Here is a 20,299-nt window from a genome sequence, read left to right as displayed (position 1 = left end):
AAATTTCCCAGTCAAAGGATATGAAGGTGCCATGGGCTTTGCCCTCCAGAAGGTGATATCATTGTCAGGTTACATGCGTGTCCTTTTCTCTTCCAGGTGCAGAGGCTTTACTTTTCTAAACTGCTAATCACACATGTTAAATAGAATTCCACTGTATTAATTGGCATTGATTTAAATTATTTATTTATTTTGTTGCTATTGGTGAGGCTACATACAGCAAAACACATCAATTCACAAGTTTTATTTTTTTATTTCTTAGTTTCAGTATCTTTTCATGTTCAGTATTAATTCTTCAAAACGTTCTTTTATTATTTCCTTTATTCATTTATTTATAAATTTACTTTATTATCTTTTTAACAGATCTGTGCACAGTGAAGTTATCAACTTGTATCATCTATGTTGGATAAGTTTTTCCAATTTGATTTGATTTTTGATACTTAGAAAAGTCACATTTTCATGTAGTCAACTCTATTATATTTCCCTTTATTTCCAGAGGGGTTAGAAAAGCTTTTTAATTAATTGTTTTATTTATTTTAACCATTTCATAGACATAATAATTCACATATCATACATTTCAATAGTTCAACTATATTCTTAAGAGCTATATAACCAATTCCAGGATATTTTTCCTTCCTTATATTCATTGGTAGCTCTCCATTTCCTTCCCTTCTCCCCTGCCACGTCCTTTTGAAACTATTCATCCCAGTGTCTCTATATGTTTACTTATCCTCAGTTTAATATACAGAAAAACATACAAATTTAAATCAAAACACAGACAGCCCAACAATGCCAGAATGAAATATATTAAACATTCAATCCAAAACAAAACAGGCAATATTAAAAACTGGAACAATTATATATTGGATCTAGAGGGAGATAAAAAAGACAAGATGTCATGCTTTGACCTAATTACAACTGGAATAATTCACCCTCCAATGTCAGATAACCTAATTCACCCTACAATGTACGCTGCCAGATAACAAGTTCTCTCCTATCCCTGGTCCAGAATCAGAGGGCATTCACCAGAGGCTTAATCTTCTTGGGGGGGCCCTGAAAAAGGTTTTGGGATTTCACTGTCAGTCTTAGTCTTCTACAGATTGGGTATTAATAATTTAAGCTCCAATACCATTCCCTCCTCCAGATTAGGTTTTTATTATTTACAATTCTTGGATCACAGAGGCTGGGGTGTGTCTTCATTGATGCCTCACTTAAATGACTGCTTCTTTTAAAGACAAGCCTTTGAGACCCCAGATGCTATTCTTTCTGATAGCCAGGCATTACCTGCTTTCGTTACCTCACTTTGCTGTAGCGTCTGTGTCTTCGGGGATCCTTTCAGGCATTGAGTAAAGTCATGCTCTAAGAACTAATTGCTCTTAGATAAAGACTACCGCTGCTATGGTTTCTACTTGATCCCTGACTCACTTTAAAGACATCATTATTTTATTAAAGGACATTCTAAATTACAGCTAATTTATTGATATTACAGCTAATTTAGCCAAAGGTATAAAATTTAAAATATTGTTGAGACAAAGAAAGTACACATGGATAGGACAGTTTTTAGACCAAAATACACGGATTATTGATTTATACAGATCAACAATTTAGGTGACCGACTGGACACTGTCTACGCAATGAGGTTTAGAGATAGGACAAAAGTTAGAAAAGCTTTTACCACCCTGAACACAGATCAATATTTAAATGTATTTTTAGTTCTTTTATAATTAAGCAACTATATTTAACTCTTTCGTATAGTTGGGAATAATTTTGATGTATGGTGAGTGGGAAAACTATTTATCTGAAATAGCTATGAATAACTTCCAAAGTCATTTTGGGACCCATTTTTGAATGATCACACTAACATGCAACCCAAATATCCCACTTCTACTGTCCCCCATGCAACATGAAACCCTAACTACACACGTATCGATGCACAAATGTTCATTGATAATAGCCTCAGATCAAAACACCCCAAAAGTCCATCAACACATAAGTGAGTCAGTACGTTATTATCTGTCCATAAAATAGAAGAGAACTTTTGATAAATGCAGCAATATGAATGAATCTCAAAAACAAAGGCTGAGTGAAAGAAGCCAAATATCAAAATTCTTTTTGACTCTTTGAAGATATTTGACTTTTGGTTGTTTCAATAAACACAAGGTCCTTCAAAAAGTTCATGGGAAAATTGGACTTGGAAGATAATAGAATTTTTCCATGAAACTTTCTCATAGATATGAAATAACTTCATAGTTTTCAGAATATAACACTTGAAAAAGTGTTTCGTGAAGTGCAAGAGAAGCTTTTAAAGTAATCCCTTTTAAATTCTTTTTTTTTCCATTGGAGAGGGGTGGGGAGGGTACGTATGCACATAAAATCACACAACAAGAAATGAAGCGGGGGCCTTGTTATTCCCTAGCGTTAGTACATAGTAGGGCAGGTCTCAGCAGAGCTTCCAGACTAGGAACAGACTAGGAGGAAGGAACAGGTGGTGTACATCTGAAAAAAACCTAGCTACTTAAAACCTTATCAGCAGCAGGGGGACATGGGGAATAAACTCCTCAGGTTCGAAGTACTCAAAATATGATTGGGGAAGAATTGCCTCCTTAAAGTAGAACCAACCTAATAGCATAGAGCCAGCAAAGCTTTAGGGCCTGCTGATGTGGCATGATTCAAAATGAGAAAAAATATTCATTAATAATTGGAATGTGGAATACATGGAATATGACTCTAGGAAAATTAGAGGTTGTCAGAATGAACTGGAACATCTAAATATCAATATCCTAGGCATTAATGAATTAAAATGGACTGGTATTGGCCATTTTGAATAAGATAATGATATGGCTTATTATACTGGAAATGACAACTTCAAAAAGAATGGAATAGCATTTTTTTGTGATGAAGAAATCGAAAGATTCTCTCAGCTTCTTCAATGTGAAATTTATCATCATTCAGTCAATATGCAGGGTAATGATTGGAATTGAAATGCAAAAGCTGGAAGCAAAGAGGGAGGAACAACAGTTGATAAATTTGGCCTTGATAACAGAAATGAAGCTGGGAATTACATGGTAGATTTTTGCAAAAAAAAAAAACGACTTCCTTTCAAATATCCCCCTTTGTATGACATAACTGGCAACCTCGCCAGATGGAATCCACGAGAATCAAATGGACGACATCTGTGGGAAGAGATGACGGCAAAGCTCGGTATGAGCAGCCAAAACGAGGCCAGGGCCAACTGTGAAACAGATCATCAAGTGCTCATCGTCAAGTTCAGGTTAGAGCTGAAGAAAATGAAAGCAAGTGTGAAACACACACTGAGCGTATCCCTTCTGAATTCAGAGACCGTCTCAAGACGAGATCTGGCACGTTGCACACGGATGACCGAACACACAGGAGTTGCATCATCAGGAGCAGCAGCACACATTAAGTAAAAGACCATTAAAAAGACAGGACGGAAAGCAAAGACCAATGTGGGTGTCAATAAAGACTGACACTTGCTCGTGATCAGAGGCGCTAAAGCAAAGGGAAGAATGAACGGAGGAAAGGAACTCATTGAAAGCTTCTGAAAGGCAGCTGGAGGAGACAGAGTCAGTCACTGTAACGCAATGTGCAAACGCGTGGGGACAGAAAGCCCAAAGGGAAGCACACATTCAGCGTGACTCAAGCTGGAAGGAACCAAGAAAAAATTCAAGCTCCAAGTTTTAATATTCAAGAATTCTGTGGGCAAAATATTGGATGATATCAGAAGCATCAAAAGAAGACAAAAGGAGTGAAGAATCACTGTATCAAAAAGAATTGTTTGACATTCAACCACTTCAAGAGGTAGCATGTGATCAAAATCTGATGGTGGGAGGGAGGAGGTCCACGTTGCACTGAAAGAGTGAAAAACAAGGCTCCAGGAACTGACGGAATACCAAGTGAAATGTTTCAACAACCTGATGTAGTTCTGGAAGAACTCACTAATACTATGAAATCTGGAAGCCTGTCACTGTCAGGTAGGTACTGGACTACTTACTGCAAGGCTGGCAATTTAAACCCACCATTGCCCTAAGGGTACAGATGAAGCTGATCAACAGTTACAGCCTTGGAGACCCTAGGCAGGGTCACTATGAGTCGGAATTGACTGGATGATACTGAGTTTAGTTTTTGGTTTGGGATACTTGCCAAGAAGAGACCCATATTTGTGCCCATTCCAAAGAATGGTATCCTAACAGTATATAGATATTAGCAACAATATCATTAATATCACATGCAAGCAGCTTTGCTGAAAGTAATTTCCAAATGGTTCTAGTAGTATACTGACAGGGAGTTGCCAGAAATCCAAGCTGGATTCAGGAGAGGTCATGGAATGAAGAATGTCAATGCTGATGGTAGGTGAACTTTGGCTGAAAGCAGAGACTAGTTCAAAGATGTTTACTAGTGTTGAATTGACCACACAGAGGTATTAGACTGTGTGGATCATAGCAAACGATAGGTAATATTGCTTGCTGACCATGAAGAGAACTCAAAGCACCTACTGATGAAGATCAAAGATTATAGATTTCAGTATGGATTACAACTCAATGTAAAGAAATCAAAAACACTCACCAGTGACCCAATAGACAATGTCGTGATATACTGAGAACACACTGAAGATGTCAAGGATTTCATTTTGCTTCGATCCACAAAGTTCACGGAAGCAACAGTTAAGAAACCAAATAATAAGTTCACTAGGTAAATCTGCTGCACAAGGTCAGTAAAATATAAAAAGCAAGAATGTCACTTAGGGGCTAAGGTGCACCTGACCAAAACTGACGCATTCTCAGTGGTCACAGATGCGCATGGAAGCTGGTCAGTGAATCAGAGAGACCACTGAGGAGTCCACTTATTTGAATTGCGCATCGGTGAAGAACACTGAAAGTACCATGGATTGCCAGAAGAACAAACGAACCTGTCATGAAGGAAGCACAGCAAGAAGGCTCCTTACAAGCAAGAATGCTAAGACTTTGTCCCATGTACTTCAGACAGGTTATCAGGAGAGGCCAGTCCCTGGAAAAAGACATTATTCTTTTTCTTTTTTTATCATTTTACTGGGGGCTTGTACAGCTCTAATCACAATCCATCCATCCATCCATTGCGTCAAGCACATTTGTATATATGTTGCTATCATCTTTCTCAAAAATTTTTCTTTCTACCTGAACCCTTGTTATCAGCTCCTCACTTTTTCCTCCCTCCATCATGAACCCTTCATAATTTATAAATTATTATTATTTTTCTATGTCTTATACTGACCAGTGTCTCCCTTCACCCACTTTTCTGTGGACCGTCCCCCTGGAAGGGGGTTATATGTAGATCCTTGTTCTTAATAAAGCAGCGGGTCAGAGCAGAAGAATATCCCTGATGAGCTGGATTGACACAGTGTCCCCAATAATGGGCTCAGACGTAACAGATGTGAGGATGGCCCAGTGCGGTGCAGTTTCATTCTGTTGTACACAGGGTTGCCACGGTTGGAGCAGACTAGACCTCACCTAACAACCATAGTGCATACAGAAATCTCCTTTCCATCCCACCGCATTACATCAGAGGTCTTTGTTGTTTGTGCTTCCATGGAGTTGGCCACTTTGTTTTTTTCACCAACAACATTTTGTTTGTTTATTCTCACCTCCCCCTGCCCCCAATTCAATACGTATCTACGCTCTGGTTAATGCCTTTGTTATCAATCCTATATTGTATGCGCATTTTCATTGTCTCAAAAGATTCAATCTTAACCCAGAACACACTTTTCGAATCAACAAATGATTTGAAGAGAACTGATGACGGATCATCTTTCTCTGTTGGATAAGTACCGTGTCCTCAATCCAGCCATAGAAATAATCCCTTGTGAAACAAACAAACAAACAAAAAACCCCACTTCTGTCTTACAGATTCTGCCCCACAGAAACCATATAGCACCGAGTAGAACTGCCCCAGAGGATTTCCAAATCTGGAACTCTTTATGGAAGCAGACTGTCACATCTTTCTCCTACAGAGCAGGCGGTGGGCTTGAACTTCCAATCTTCGGGTCAACAACTGAGTACTGAACTACTGCACCACAGGGCTAATCATTAATGATAAAATTGCACGTTTCCTCTGCACACAGCCATGGTCTGTTTTCTTTGTGATGTTTTGAAATCAAAGCAAGAAAGTATAAGCAAAGGACTTCCTTGCATTAGATTCACAAATGTGGCCAGCGCTCACTAGGGACAGAACATGCCAGCTATCTAACTGCCTGCCTAAGTGCTATAAACCAATGAAGGGTCACAAAATTAGCAGGAGTGTCTTTGCAGGGACCCGTCTGGTCTGACAATTTAGCCTCAGTCCTTGCTGAAAGGCTGGCCAGGTTTGCATGTGTGACCCAGCACACACCTTACCTGCACCAAGTCAGTCTTTGCCAGGGCTGTAGAATGGCTACAGAAGTTTTCATTGGTTAGTTTTCAGACTGGAGCTGAGAAGCTCCATCAATCTGGGCCTAGCATGGGTCTTTGAAAAGTTGTTTAACAAATCAGTTTCCACAGCCGAGAAAATAAATTAGTCAGGCATAAAGGGAGAAGGAGAGATTCAGAAATCATGCATTTTAAGCGGGGTTGAGTATCCGGGTTCCCTCCCTTTTTGATTCCTGGGTCCAGCCACCTAAGACCAGCTTTTACTTAAATTTCACGAAATACTGAAGCATCCATCTAATAAATTCCATTTCTTTTGCATGACGGTACTTTAAACGGACTTCTGTTTCCAGGTCCCTGATTAAGAACCTTACAGCTGGGTAGTGCTTTATAGTTTACCAGGTATTTTCACTGTCGTTCGGCATCACCTGTGAACCAGCTATGTCAGAATTATCACTACCTTATAAGGAAATGATGTGGGAACTGTAGTCACCCAGCTGAACATGAAGAACTCGCTCTTGTTTCAAACTGCCTTTACCCCCTGCTAGCAGTTAGTCCCCTCTTATCCTCCTCCCTCTCTCGGCTCTTCCAACAAGACCTCGACTCTCCTGAGATGTCTCCAAATTCTGGCTGCCCAGTTATCAAGAAATATGTACTATCTAATGTAGCACCTGCAGCTGTGCCGTTCCCACCAACCCCTTTCCCCTGCCAAGCCGATAAGAATGGCTAACGGCTACAATACCCCTCCCTTTGAACTCCATGAAAAGTCTGGAATGTCTTTGGTGGGATCAAGAGGTTTCCCAGGCACTAGCCTACTCTCAGTCCAGCTGTATAATAAAGACTTGAATTGTTAATCGAGTGGTGGGGTTGATCTCGCCCGTTAACAGCAGAATCCACACCTGACCCGCTCTGGCTGCACAAAAGGAAGGAGCGTGTGACCCCACAGAAGCCCAAGGCTGACCTCAGTGAGGCTGACGTCAGACCTACCGCCAACCTCCAACCTTCGCTCCCCTATTCTGATACCAGCCTTCCTTCTAACTCTCTGCTGAGTTTGATCATCTGCTGCGAAGGCCACACAAAACTCATGGACACCACGCACGATTTACTACAAAAGCCAGCAGGTTACAGGACGTCAGGGTGAGAAAACAGGAAGGCGAGTGTGCTTCAGTCTACAGTGCGTCGTATCAGTCACGCTGGCGGGCACACACACCGCCTGCTGGTCCTTGGCCTCTCAGCCACACAGGCCCTCTAGCATTATAAAGTTCCTTTCCAACTAATAAATGCCTGAAGGGCACCTACATTTTTAAAAACGTCACCAGCAGACCTTTCCTCAGAGCCACTCCTGAGTGGCCACAAAGCTCCAATGTTTCAGTGAGCAGCCAATCCAGAGAATGTACCACCCCCAGCCTCCAGAGAGGCACTAGACTAGTCTAATTCACATAGGAATACTCTTCCTATGTGACCTTCACAGAAAATACACGTGTGTACCTCAGCCTCAGCTCCCTTGTCTGCAAAAGAAAGATAATCACACATTAGCTGCCTATATCTTAGAGCGTGAGGGCACGATGAAATGTGAAAACATACAGATATGCATTCTTTTTACGAATCCAGGAATTATTCAATACTTACCCAATTAGATCCTAAATGTCAAATAGCGTAAGCCTTCATAGTATAAACAGAAGGCATTAGATATACAAACCTGTTGTAAATGAAAAAAATATCCACATTTTCCACAAAGGGTACCAGGGGACCAATTTGAGATTATAACTTAAACCACGAACACATTTTATTGGAGTTTGTCTTTTTTATTATAGAACTTACATTATTGCTGCATGTCTTGTAGCGAATATTCTGCCCTTCACAGTTCCTAATCAAGGAAAAAGAAAAGAATGATTTCATTGAAATGGCCAGCATCACAAAAAGCAAAAACAAGGCACTGGTTTCCTGTAAAATGTTAACAGTGCACATTACTCCAAAGATCCAAAGTTCAGATCTTAAGAAATACCTTTCAAGAATCAGGAGATCCAAAAGGCTCCTGGAAGAGTATCGGACTTAAAGAGAGAGTTAATTCTCTCCACCTAATGCAGTATCAGTAATCACGAGAAAAGTCTTACCCAGGGCCCATATAACTACTAAAATTAATGTATAAGTGCATCTGCATGGGCAAATGTATATGTATATTTTTCCTCTTAGGAAAAAAGGAACACTACAAATATATGCATTTGTGTAGCAATTCCTTGCCCACGCCCCAAACCAAACTCACTGCCAAGGTTCAGACTCGTATTGATGTTATCAAACTGAGTAGAACTGGTCCATCGGGTTTCGAAGACTTAACCTTTGTAGAAGCAGACTGCCTCATCTTTTCCCTGTCGTATGGCTGGTGGGTTTGAACCACTGACCTCCTGGTTAGCATTCAATGCTTCACAGTATCGCTCAATTCCCTGCTGGGGCTACTTGATTCCTCTTTCTCGCCTAGTGAAGCAAACCCAGCTTAGCTAGGAGCGTACTGGCCTCCTCTAATCTGCACACGTATCCATATGTAATATGCCACTTGCAGGTACTTCTACCATTGGCCGTACTAAATGGGAACTAGAAATCAGTGTGGGGGACACTCTCTTGAGATACTACATGGACACTGGTAAGAGCCGATGTCATTTATAGGCTGGAGAAAATTCAATACTCACTGCCCTGGAGTGAATGTTGACTCAGCAGCCCTATATAGAGAGAGGAACGGTCCCCTGTGATTTCCAAGGGTGTCAGTCTTTTCAAAAGTAGGAAGTCTCATCTCTTCCCTGTGATCAGGCTGGAGGGGGTGGTGGTGAACTGCTGACCTTGGGGTTAGCTACCCAATATGTAACCCACGACGCCACCGGAGCTCCTACAGTGTCAAGAGTCGTCCCATAAGAATTGCCTGATCCTTCAGCCACTTTCTCTGGGATCCTGTCACTTACTTCCCAAGCTACCTTTTCCTATTGGTCTTTTAACAAGCATCTGGTAGGTACTGTTCTCTGTTTGCTGCTCGCTGCTCCATCTTTTACAGAAGCTCCTTAAGGGTATCGGGTTCTTCATAGAACTATTGGTGATTTTTTGCTTTGAGTTATGTTCTTTGTTCTCATTATGTTTTGTAAGGCCCCCAGGGGGTTAATAGTCCCACCTTGGGTGGCTAATTGCAAGAGCAGCAGTTCTAAGTCACCAGCAAAGATTCAGCCCCAGAAACTCACAAGGGCAGTTCTATGCTGTCTTATAGGGTCACTATGAGTTGCAATCGACTCGATGGCAGTTAGGTTGATTGATTCATTTAAAAAAAATTAATTCAATGGCAATTTTAGAGGGACGAAAGTTAGACACATGGGCTTAAATCATCATCTTGAACTAAAAGTCAACAGATCAAATTCAAATGTTGTTTTAAAACAGTCTTGTATGAACAGAAACTATTTAAAGCATATCTGAGATCATTTTTCAGGGAATGATTTAAATATGTGAGTCGCTTTGAAATAAAAGTTAAGAGTCCAATTCAGCAACATATAACTCATTACAAGTAGTCACTGGCTTACAAGGTTCCATGATTCCATAATAAATCATTTCTGACATAAGTTGAATGCCTCATTTTTAATATATTTTTCATTGTTATTACCTTTTATCACACGTGTCCTTCTAAAGCTGATCTTTATTTGTTTGGGGGGGATTGGAAATATTATACATGGACCTATAGATATATTTTAATACCCCCCCCCCCCAAAAAAAACCAAACCCCTGGTATGTGGTCGTTTTTAGCACACAGAAGAACCATTCTATAGGATTTTGAGGTTGCAAATCTTTATGGAAGCAAACTGCTTCTTTCTTCTTTGGAGAGACTGGTGGATTCGAACCACCGAGCTTTCATTTAACATTCAAAAGCTTAACTCTCTTTGCCACAAAGGCCGTTTAATACATATGTAAGGTTTGTTTTAATAATGTTACACTATGATACCCACCTCCCTGACATGATCACTGAAGAAAAAAAGGGTGCATAAGCAAGTATAGTGAAGAAAGCTGATGGTGCCCAGCTATCAAAAGCTATAGCATCTGGTCTTAAAGCTTTAGAGTTAAACAAGGAGCCATCTAGCAGGGAAGAAACAAAGCCTACATGGAAGAAGCACAGCAGCCTGTGTGAACCTGAGATGTTGATGGAAAGAGGTATCAGAAGTTCAAAAAACAAGCATCGAAATTGGTATGAAGGAGCATGGATGTAGTGAAACTCAAAGTCCCCAGCAAGACAACTGGACAGTCTCTCTTAGAAGAGCCTCATGGAAAGGAGGATAAATCCAGGGATCGGTGTGTCATTGATGAGCCACATAACTATCCCCTAGTTCTTTAAGACTTCCCCTTATTATTGTGGTCCATACATGATATACCTCATTGGTCATGTTAGGCTTGCATACATTCATTAGTACATTTAAGATCATTCAGTACATGGTATTCAAGATAGATGACCCCTCAGAGACAGTGACAGGACAAGGGGTTCCCTGAGGGTACGGGAAGTGAGGGGGTGAGCAAGAACAAGAGGGTGAGAGGAGAGTTATAGCATTGATGACTGTATTGCCCCACCAGATGGGATTGAACAATGGAGCTGTGTGGGAAGGGAAGGGATATACTGGAATGAGTAACATATGTCAATACAAATCTGGCTGGACCAGAGGATGCACTCTGGTACAGATAGCAACTGGAAACAGGGAATCCAGGGCAGATGACCCTTCAGGTCCAGTGGTGAGAGTGGCGATGCCTGGAGGGTGGAGGGAATGTGGGGTGGAAAGGGGGAACTGATGACAAGAATCTATGTATAGCCTCCTCCCTGGGGGAGGGACAGCAGAGAAGAGGGCAGGGGGAGATATCAGACAGTGTAACATATGACAAAATAATAATAATTTATGACTTATGAAGGGTTCATGAGGGAGGGGGGAAGGGAAAGGGAGGGGGGAAAAGGAGGAGCCGATATTAAGGGCTCAAGTAGAAAGCAAATGTTTTGAGAATGATGATGGCAACAAATGTACATATGTGCTTGACACAGTGGATGTATGTATGTATGGACTGTGATAAGAATTGTACGAACCCCCAATAAAATGATTTAAAATAAATAAATAAATATACACGCAAATCATAAAAAGTAATTTGAACAATGAAGGAAAGCAGGCGCCACTGCCATTTTGGTCATTTGGGGTGGTAACTCCACTAGGGAAATGATCGGGATCATCTGGATTATTCATGGAGCAATGACATTTGAGTGAGAAAATTAGTGAGAATTGGCTATGGGATCCTTCTCTTTACTGTAACACCTTTTCATTGCCACCTCCCTGGTAACATCCCACTGTTTCCTGGATCTGTCCATGGACTTAAGCAAACCCATTTGTGTTTGGGCCCATTTATTCAAGCAGCGTAAGGCCCTGACTGATTTAATTTAAACTACATCCAACAAGCTGTATTTTGAATAATAAACTATACAATTGAACATCTACAAGTAAATATCTGTGAACGATAGCACAGAAAACTATGTGCTGCAACACTAAGTACTGCTTAACAGTATTACTCTTGTATGTACCTCTATGACTAACAATATGATGTACAAGAAAAAGAGGCAAAAGAGAGAGAGAGATGGTCTGTAAGTGTGGATAAGTGTGGTTGGCACCACTAACATATATATTTTTTATAATTGCATTTTTGTTGATTACAAAATCAGTGAATTGAGAACTAGTAATGTGCTAAGGAGGTATCCATCACAACATTCCATCAGTAAAGATCTTTACTTTTAAGATTTTTGTATTTTATATTTCCATGTTTCTATCGTGATTTACCTTTTTATGACAAGTTTAAACCATATAGTATTTGTATCTCAGAATTCTCTACTGCTCCATGCATTCTGCCACCTCATGAATAATTCATTGGAACACTTGTTTTAGTAACTGCACAATAATCCATTGTACAGATATTATCTATTATGGTTCTTTGAGATGTTTCCCTTTGCTCTACTTTTAAAATTTATACACAGTAAAATTCATTTTTGTTTGGTGTGCAATTTTATGAGTTTTGACAAATCCATAGAGTCTTATAAACACTACCACAATCAACATAAGAAATGATTTATCATCCCCCAAATTCCCGCATGTTGCTCTCCTTCCACCCTTAGGCCATGGTGATCACCGATCTGGTTCTTGTCCCTTTACTTTTACCTTTTGCCAGAATATCCTAGAAATGGCATCATACCCTATACAGTTGTTTGTGTGTGACTTCCTTAATGTAGCCTAATACATTTAAGGTTCAGTTATGTTGTTGCAGGAGCCCGGGTGACATCGTGGTTAAGAACTGGGCTACTAACTGCAAGGTCAGCAGTTTAAAACCACCCACTGCTCCATGGGGCTTCTTCTCCTGTGAAGATTTGCACTCTCAGAAACTCACAGGCACAGTTCTACCCTGTCCTATGGGGTCAATAGGAATCAGCATTGACTCAATGGCTGGGGGGCCAGACAGTCAGTCATGTTGTTGCAAGCTGAGTAATATCCCATTATTTAGATACACACATCCATTCATCAGAAAAATGACAACTGTGGAGGGGCCAAAGACTGCTATAACCAGTCACAGAATAGATTTTTGTGTGAAGTTTTCAATTTCTTTTTTTATATAATTTTATTGGGGGCTAGTACAATTTTTATCACAATCCATACATACATTCATTGTCAAGCGCATATGTACATTTGTTGCCATCATCATTCTCAAAACATTTGCCTTCTTCTTGAGCCCTTAATATCGGCTCATTTTCCCCCTCACTCCCCCTCCCCTCTCCCTCATGAACCCTTCATAAATTATTATTTTGTCATGTTACACTGTCCGACGTCTCTCCCACCCTCTTCTCTGCTGTCCCTCCCCCAGGGAGGAGGCTACACGTAGATTCTTGTCATCAGTTCCCTCTTTCCACCCCACATGCCCTCCACCCGAATTTTCAATTTCTTGTGAGTAAATGAATACCTAGCAATTGGTCGAGGGATCCACTTCTTTTTCTATAAGACAGTAATAATTTGTAAAATATCCGTAGGTTTTCTTACTCGTAACTCTTTAAATTATTTAGGAACACATCTAAAAGTGAAGGATAAATATCACTCCTTTTTAAAAAAAAAACATTTGATTGTGTGTTCACTGAAGGTAACACTGCAGTGTAGGCCTAGTCAACAATGTTTACCCAAGTTGTTTAGGGACATTGGGTACATACATTCTTCAAGTCCATGAATCTTCTCATTATTTCCGTTCTGATTGTTCCATGAACGCCAGTCCTTTTTATAGGATGATGACTTTTCACTTGTGAGTGTTTATTTTTTGTTGGCTATTATTTCATTGCTGTTGGCTTTATTTTCTCTACAATGGTACGTGACTGGCATATTACTAAGTATTTGCGTTTCCCATTAGGAAAGGCAGTGCAGCAAGATATAATATTCTTTCCCATGATCCTTTTTCCTAAGAACTGTTGACATGTTGCATTGACCACTAACATCCAGACTTGCAGAGGAAAAGTCTGATTTTAGTGCTTTTGTACATGACATGAGCTGTTTCTCTGGCTTACAGTGTAAAGGGGGTGAAATGAAATTAAAAGCAGTAGACAGGATATATTTAGCTACGAGTGTGTTGTTGTGTTAGGTTGAGTTCTCGAGAGAAGCAAAACCACCAAGATTTGAAATCTACTCAGAAGGTCCGCATGTGAATTAAGGTTGATGGACACCGTCGGACCATAGTCAAGGGACGTGAGCAGCATTGTTGTCGGACAGAGAACATCGCAAAGTCAATTATGACAGAGGAAGTTAGGTTAAATGGAATACCTTGTCATGTGATCTCCCTCTTAATCCACCTTAAAGTGGCTTCATGTGTTCATATCTTCTGCTGTCCTTTTGATTTTCTTTATGGTTTGTCTAGTCATTGTTGTTGGCTTGCTTGCTTCCTGTCTGTGTTTTGTGTGATTTTCAGTATATGTAACCAGGATAGGTCCTAGATTTATAATTACCTATGGGCACAGCAGGGAAGGATGGGGTAATTGTGGAGCTGACAGCAATGGGTACAAGAAGAACATGTTCTGAAATTGATTGTGATGATTGCCCAACTCTTGAATGATTAAATTGTCTGATAGGTGAAGCATCTGCCAATAAAACTATTTTTTAAAGGGATTGATGAAAGAAGGAAAATCATTGCCTAAAGAGTAGAGATCAGTTTCTCAACTACAATCAATGAAACCAATTAGCTGCCCTCTTTTGAATGAAATTCGCTTGACATGTGATTTAGTGGAACATCTAACCAGGTCATCACTGTAGCTCTCCCCTTGTTTTGTCACTTGTCCTTGGTTTATTACTCTCAACATTAAGAAAGTCTTAATGATTTACAAGAAACTTCTACATTTTCAAGAAGCCTCAGACTACACTGGCGGGGGAGGTAGAAAGGAAAAGCAGGATGAGGTAAAGAAGGTGCTCTGTCTCGTGTGGGAATGGTGCTGCCATTCTGGGACATGGCATGCAATGCACGCAGTCACGTACATGACTTGCTTCCTTCTGACTTTTACGTATGGATCAAAGAAGAAAATAAATAACAGGAAAAGTTAAAGGGTCATTTAAATGACTACTTATTTTGGGAAATCCCCAACTGAAGAAAGTGGCTAATAGGTTAGGAAACTGATAACCAAAAGTTTTTTTTAATTATTTTTAATTGGGAGTCTGTACATAAATCAGATCCTTCCATAGTTCGATCATGTCCAGCAGTATTGCACAATTGCTACCACACTCAGTTTCCAAACATCCTTTTCAGTCCTGGACTCCTTGACAAAGTTGTCCTTTGTCATTCTGACTTCACACTCTAAACATCATAGGATGCTGATTTTAAAGGGGCAGGTAAATTACAACATCACAATCTAAAGAGTATTTTCATTTATCTAGCCGTCAAAATAATTTGAAACAACCAAATACATTGCCACCAATCCCAAATCATAGCAGTTCCCCGTGTCACCGAGTAGAACTTACCCACAGGGGGAAGAGATGAGTGGAAGCCATCTGAGCCACTAACAACCCGGACTGACTTAAACACGGGGATCCAAACACTGCTCAAAGTCTGCCTTTGCATGAAAAGCAGTGGATCACTTGAGAAAAAATTTTCAGATGCATTTTTAATAGGGGTTTAATTTCAGATGTTTCATGTAAACCTCCCCCCCTCCACACACACAGCCTAGTTTTGTAGAAAAGAAATTTAAAACTTGAAAGGAAATGACAGAATGGCCGATGGTTGCTGAAGACTGTAGCTCAGAGTCTTAAGTGGACTGTATAGCCTTGGTTAACACCCTCACCACCCTCTGCTGTGTCCTAATCCTAAAATAATTATCTAGAACAAAGAGACTCTAAGTGGTACAGTGAATGCACTCAGCTGCTGATGGAAACGTTGAAGGTTTGAGTACACTCAGAGGCACCTTGGGGGGAAAAAGCGCTTGGTGCTGAGCTTCTGCAAAACCAGCCGCTGAAAGCCTTGTTCTCCTCTGACACATGGGGAGTCACCATGGGTATGAGTCACCTCAGCAGCAACTGGTTTCGCTGGGAGGCAGTAGACAAGCCTATAGGCAAGTCCATCTCTGCTGCACATCCCACTGCAACCACCACAAAGCCAAATGGGAAAAGAGAGCATTTTATTTCACGATACAAAGGACGAAGCACCATTTTGGATTTTGTTTTTCCTTCTACAACAAATGTGTGTGGTGAACCTACTAGGTGCCAGGATGTAGATATAAAGACACAAGGGCGATTATCTCTAAACTACTTTTACAAGTCAGTAGTGAGGTGTTGTTGGGTTGTTTTTTTCACTCAAACATCTGGCTGACTTTTTTAACCGTCTGCTTCACTCTGCAGAGACTAACACACACTGAACCCACTGACTGGTGGGTTTATTGATGTAGCATGCTCTTGTTACAATTCAGTATGAAAATGAAAGGCCACTTTATGAAACGGGCCTAAAATGAAATGCAAGTTATTCTAACATTAAGGACACTGGAGTCCAAATTCCCCAGGCAGGAACTTGTCAGCTTATTCTGGACCTGATTCCTTTGGCTCAAAGCAAATGAGTTGCAGAAATATCACTTCTAAGTTTTAAATTTCATTCTAATTAGTATATACAACAGCTAATAGTTATCAGAAGCATATAAAAACCCAAGAACATCATTTTACAATCATGTATTTTCTACCCATTACAACATTCATAACACCCTGAAATAGATTTTGAAGTCATAAGTTTATGAATATATAAAAAACATATGTTGATACCACATGAGGATACATTAAAAACATTAATAAAAATTTCCCTGGAGTCAAAAGCACTATAATTTAGTACACTCATTCGCTGATACGTTGACTCAAATATTAATGTCTTAAAGATTGAGGAGTATGTGTTCTGAAGAATAAAAAATATTAATTTTCAAATAATATTAGTTAAACGTGTGTTTCCCATGGTCGGCAGTTGTCTAGAATATATCAAATTTGAAACTTCTGCAAGAAAAAGAGACAGTCTGGCTGCCATACAGTTTGCAGGACAAATGAATTTATTATTTAAATCTAGTCAAATTCTGAAATAACTTTATTCACAAAGAAATAAGTGAATAAAATAACTATTCTTTCCCCCAAAAAAATCATTTACAGGAGAATACTGAGAAGAGAAGATCTTGCAATGCTTGCAAAGTTTACAGGAGGGCTTGCGCTTGGCTTTATACGCAGCAATCTCACTCCTTCTCTTCCAAGATAAAGAAACCACAAGTGTTCGGTCTTCAGGAAGGTTTGATAAGACTCAGGCTGTCCAAGGAGAAGGAGACTTGACAAGCTTCCCGCAGGAAATCGTCTTCTTTCTTAATAAGGCCGAGGAGTTTCCAAATGGCTTTGAAAGTTCTGACTTTGGAAGTGGGGGGGGGGATAATTAAGGTTTGGGGTTGCCTCAAAGGTAGGGAGCAGAAGCCATGAAGGTATTATAGAATCTTTTGACTTAATCTAATTCAAATTTATTCAGGAGACAAAAAAAGAGATTCCTTTCTTTGTTTTAGCTGAAGCAAGGAACACACGGGCATGTCACCAATCTGACTCCATGACAGGAACTAAACCGAAAGAAGGACTTTCATCCTTGTACATGTTATATTAGTGTAAAGCACACTCTTCCTCTTATTTTGCATTTGCTTTAAGATGTTTACTTGCTTTTATTTGTTCAAGTTAGATAAGCTCAAGGAGCAGGGGTATTTGGAGACCCTTAAGAGTAAGAGCAGATTGGAGAAGATAGCTAAACTTCCTCAGAAAGGAAACTAAAGGCTTATACAGACGCTCGGAAAAACTTCCAAACTAAGACAGATGACTTCACGATCTACTTCCAATAATGAGCTAAAGAAAGCCTTATATGTAACAGTCATTTGAACATACCATGTTCTGCCAGGATGAATCAATTAGTCTTGAAAGAAATATACCCAGAATATTCCTTAGAATTAAGGATAAGACTTTGTCTTGTAGACTTTAGACAAATCAGCAGGAACAACTAATTGCTACAAAAGGACATCATTTTTGGTACAGTAAAAATAAACAAAATAGAAACTTTCAATAAAATATATTGGCATAATAAGGGCAACAATGATCAAGTTATACATGTGCAGGAATGGGCAATGTTTTGCTTATTTGTTCATTGGTCTATGAGGAAGAAGCAAAGTTAATAACAACAGACTAAGAATGCTACGTAAATCCTAAAATATAAGAACAAAAAGATAATCAAGTACTACCCAGATGTACTTCAGGAATGGAGATCAGGTATAGAACAACCATATTTAGATTAGAATGACATTTGTGTTCCTATATATTGTATCCTCCTGCATATTTTATTATGCAATATTCCCAGGCCACCAAAATCAAAGAGAATAATAGCAAGTCAAGTACCTACCAGTAATCGTCATAATTTCTTAAAAGCTTTCTTTGGACTTAATTTTAAGAAATAATTACAAACATAGTCGAAGCCTTCCGCCAAAGCTCCTCACTCCTAGTCCTTTCCTTTCACCGCAGAGGTGATGAGTGAATGGTGTCATATTATAAATGACCTTCTACAGCTTGATTTGGGGGATGCAACTTTGTGTGCCTTGTGTACATAACTGAGTCCTTTCCTTTCACCGCAGAGGTGATGAGTGAATGGTGTCATATTGTAAACGACCTTCTACAGCTTGATTTGGGGGATGCAACTTTGTATGTGCCTTGTGTACATAACTGTCTATAGCGTGATTGTTATTTTTTGGTCTCAACATATTTTTGTAAATTCCATGTTGACAGATAGAACTTCAAATCATTTGTTTGAACAGATCTATAGCATTCCAATTTATAAATACAAGAATAATGTAAAAATTGTTGCTATAAAACCAGAGAAGTATTTATTAAGAAAAAATATCAAAATGTGAAACTACTGCTTCTTGACATGCCTTCTCTCTAAGTCTCTATACTCTGAAGTAGCTTTTCCATCTCTCTACTCCTTCTCTGAAGAATTTTGTTCACTTTGGATTACACCCCATCAAGCAGCAGTTTTGGCATCTGCAAGGGACTCAAAGTACATTTATGAGGAATCTGATTTGAGTTTGGGGAATCAAAAAGAAGTTGGAAGGGGCAAAATTGAGGCTGTAGGGTAGACAGGATAAGGTTTTCCAGGGAAACCCTTATAGGGCAGCTCTTACTGGTCTTGAAGCATGAGCACGGTGTTGTTGTGATCGGTATGACTTTCCTGGCATTTTTTTCATCGGTGCAGCTTCCAATGTTCTTAAGAGTTCATCACAAAATGCCTTCATGATCAACCTGTAGCCTTTATCTATCAAGATTATCCCTTTGGAATCTCCCCCTTCAAACAGTCACTAGAACATTCTGAGATGACCTCTCTTCCAGGAATTTAACTGGCCTGGAAGATGCCTCCAGAAGCCACTGTTTCTATAAAACCTATTTTTTTAAGGCACTGAAATTAGTCTGGAGCCATCCACTGACCCCAAAGGCATGTTTAAACATGTTTTCTTGAGGGATGGGGAAGCATGCATATGGAGGTACTGGAAGCACTCACTAGTCTGTGCACAAAATTTGGAAGACAAGTACCCGGCTAACTAATTGAAAGAGATCCATATTTGTACCCATTCAAATAAAAAGGACCCAACAGAGCATGGAAATTATAAAACAACACCATCAATATCTTGTGCAAGTAAAATTTTGCTGAAGTTCATTCAACAAGAGATGGAACAGGCAGGTACCAGAAATCCAAGCCTGATTTGGAGAAGGACGTGTAACGTGTCATTGCTGACATCAGATATATTATTGGATTTTGGCTTCAGTGGGGAATACCAGAAAAAAACTGTTTACTTGTATCTTATTGATTATGAATGGCATCTGACTCTGTAGACCATAATCAACAATGTACAACAATGGACAAAATAGGAACTAAGGTAGCAGATGGACATTGGGCCTCTACTCAAGTACTCCCTCAACACAAGTACACTTTGTTCTATGAACCTGGCATTCCATGATGCTCACCTTCCCGACACAATTGCTGAAGACAAAGCAAGTGCATAAGCAAATGTGGTTAAGAAAGCTGATGGAGCCAGACTATCAAAAGATATAGTGTCTGAGGTTTTAAAGGCTTGAAGATAAACAAGTGGCCAGTTAGCTGAGAAGCAACAAAGCCCATACGAAAGAAGCACAACAGCCTGTGTGATCAAGGGGTGTCAATAGTATCAGGTACCAGGCATCACAGAACAAAAAATCACATAATTGTGAATGAGGGGGAGTGGGGACCCAAAACCCATCTGTAGGCAACTGGATAGCCCCCTTACAGAAGGGTTGTGGGGAAGAGATGAGCCAGTCAGGGTGCAGTGTAGC

General features: G+C 39.8%; 1 protein-coding gene across 5 annotated transcripts in view; it reads right to left on the bottom strand.

Annotated features, from left to right (window-relative positions):
* The window catches only part of ADAMTSL3 (ADAMTS like 3), a 398,206-nt gene that overhangs the window by 232,794 nt on the left and 145,113 nt on the right, over nucleotides 1-20,299 (bottom strand). For all 5 annotated transcript variants that reach the window (XM_075558058.1, XM_075558055.1, XM_075558056.1 and 2 more), the window contains exon 5: nucleotides 8,214-8,259. In XM_075558058.1, coding sequence (XP_075414173.1) covers nucleotides 8,214-8,259 — 46 coding nt within the window. The remainder of the gene's footprint in view (nucleotides 1-8,213; nucleotides 8,260-20,299) is intronic.

This window comes from Tenrec ecaudatus, chromosome 9 (genome assembly GCF_050624435.1).
Source record: "Tenrec ecaudatus isolate mTenEca1 chromosome 9, mTenEca1.hap1, whole genome shotgun sequence".
In the NCBI taxonomy this organism is placed as follows: Eukaryota; Metazoa; Chordata; class Mammalia; order Afrosoricida; family Tenrecidae; genus Tenrec; species Tenrec ecaudatus.
Note: the sequence above shows the minus strand (reverse complement) of the source record. Positions and strands in the feature narration are given on the sequence as shown.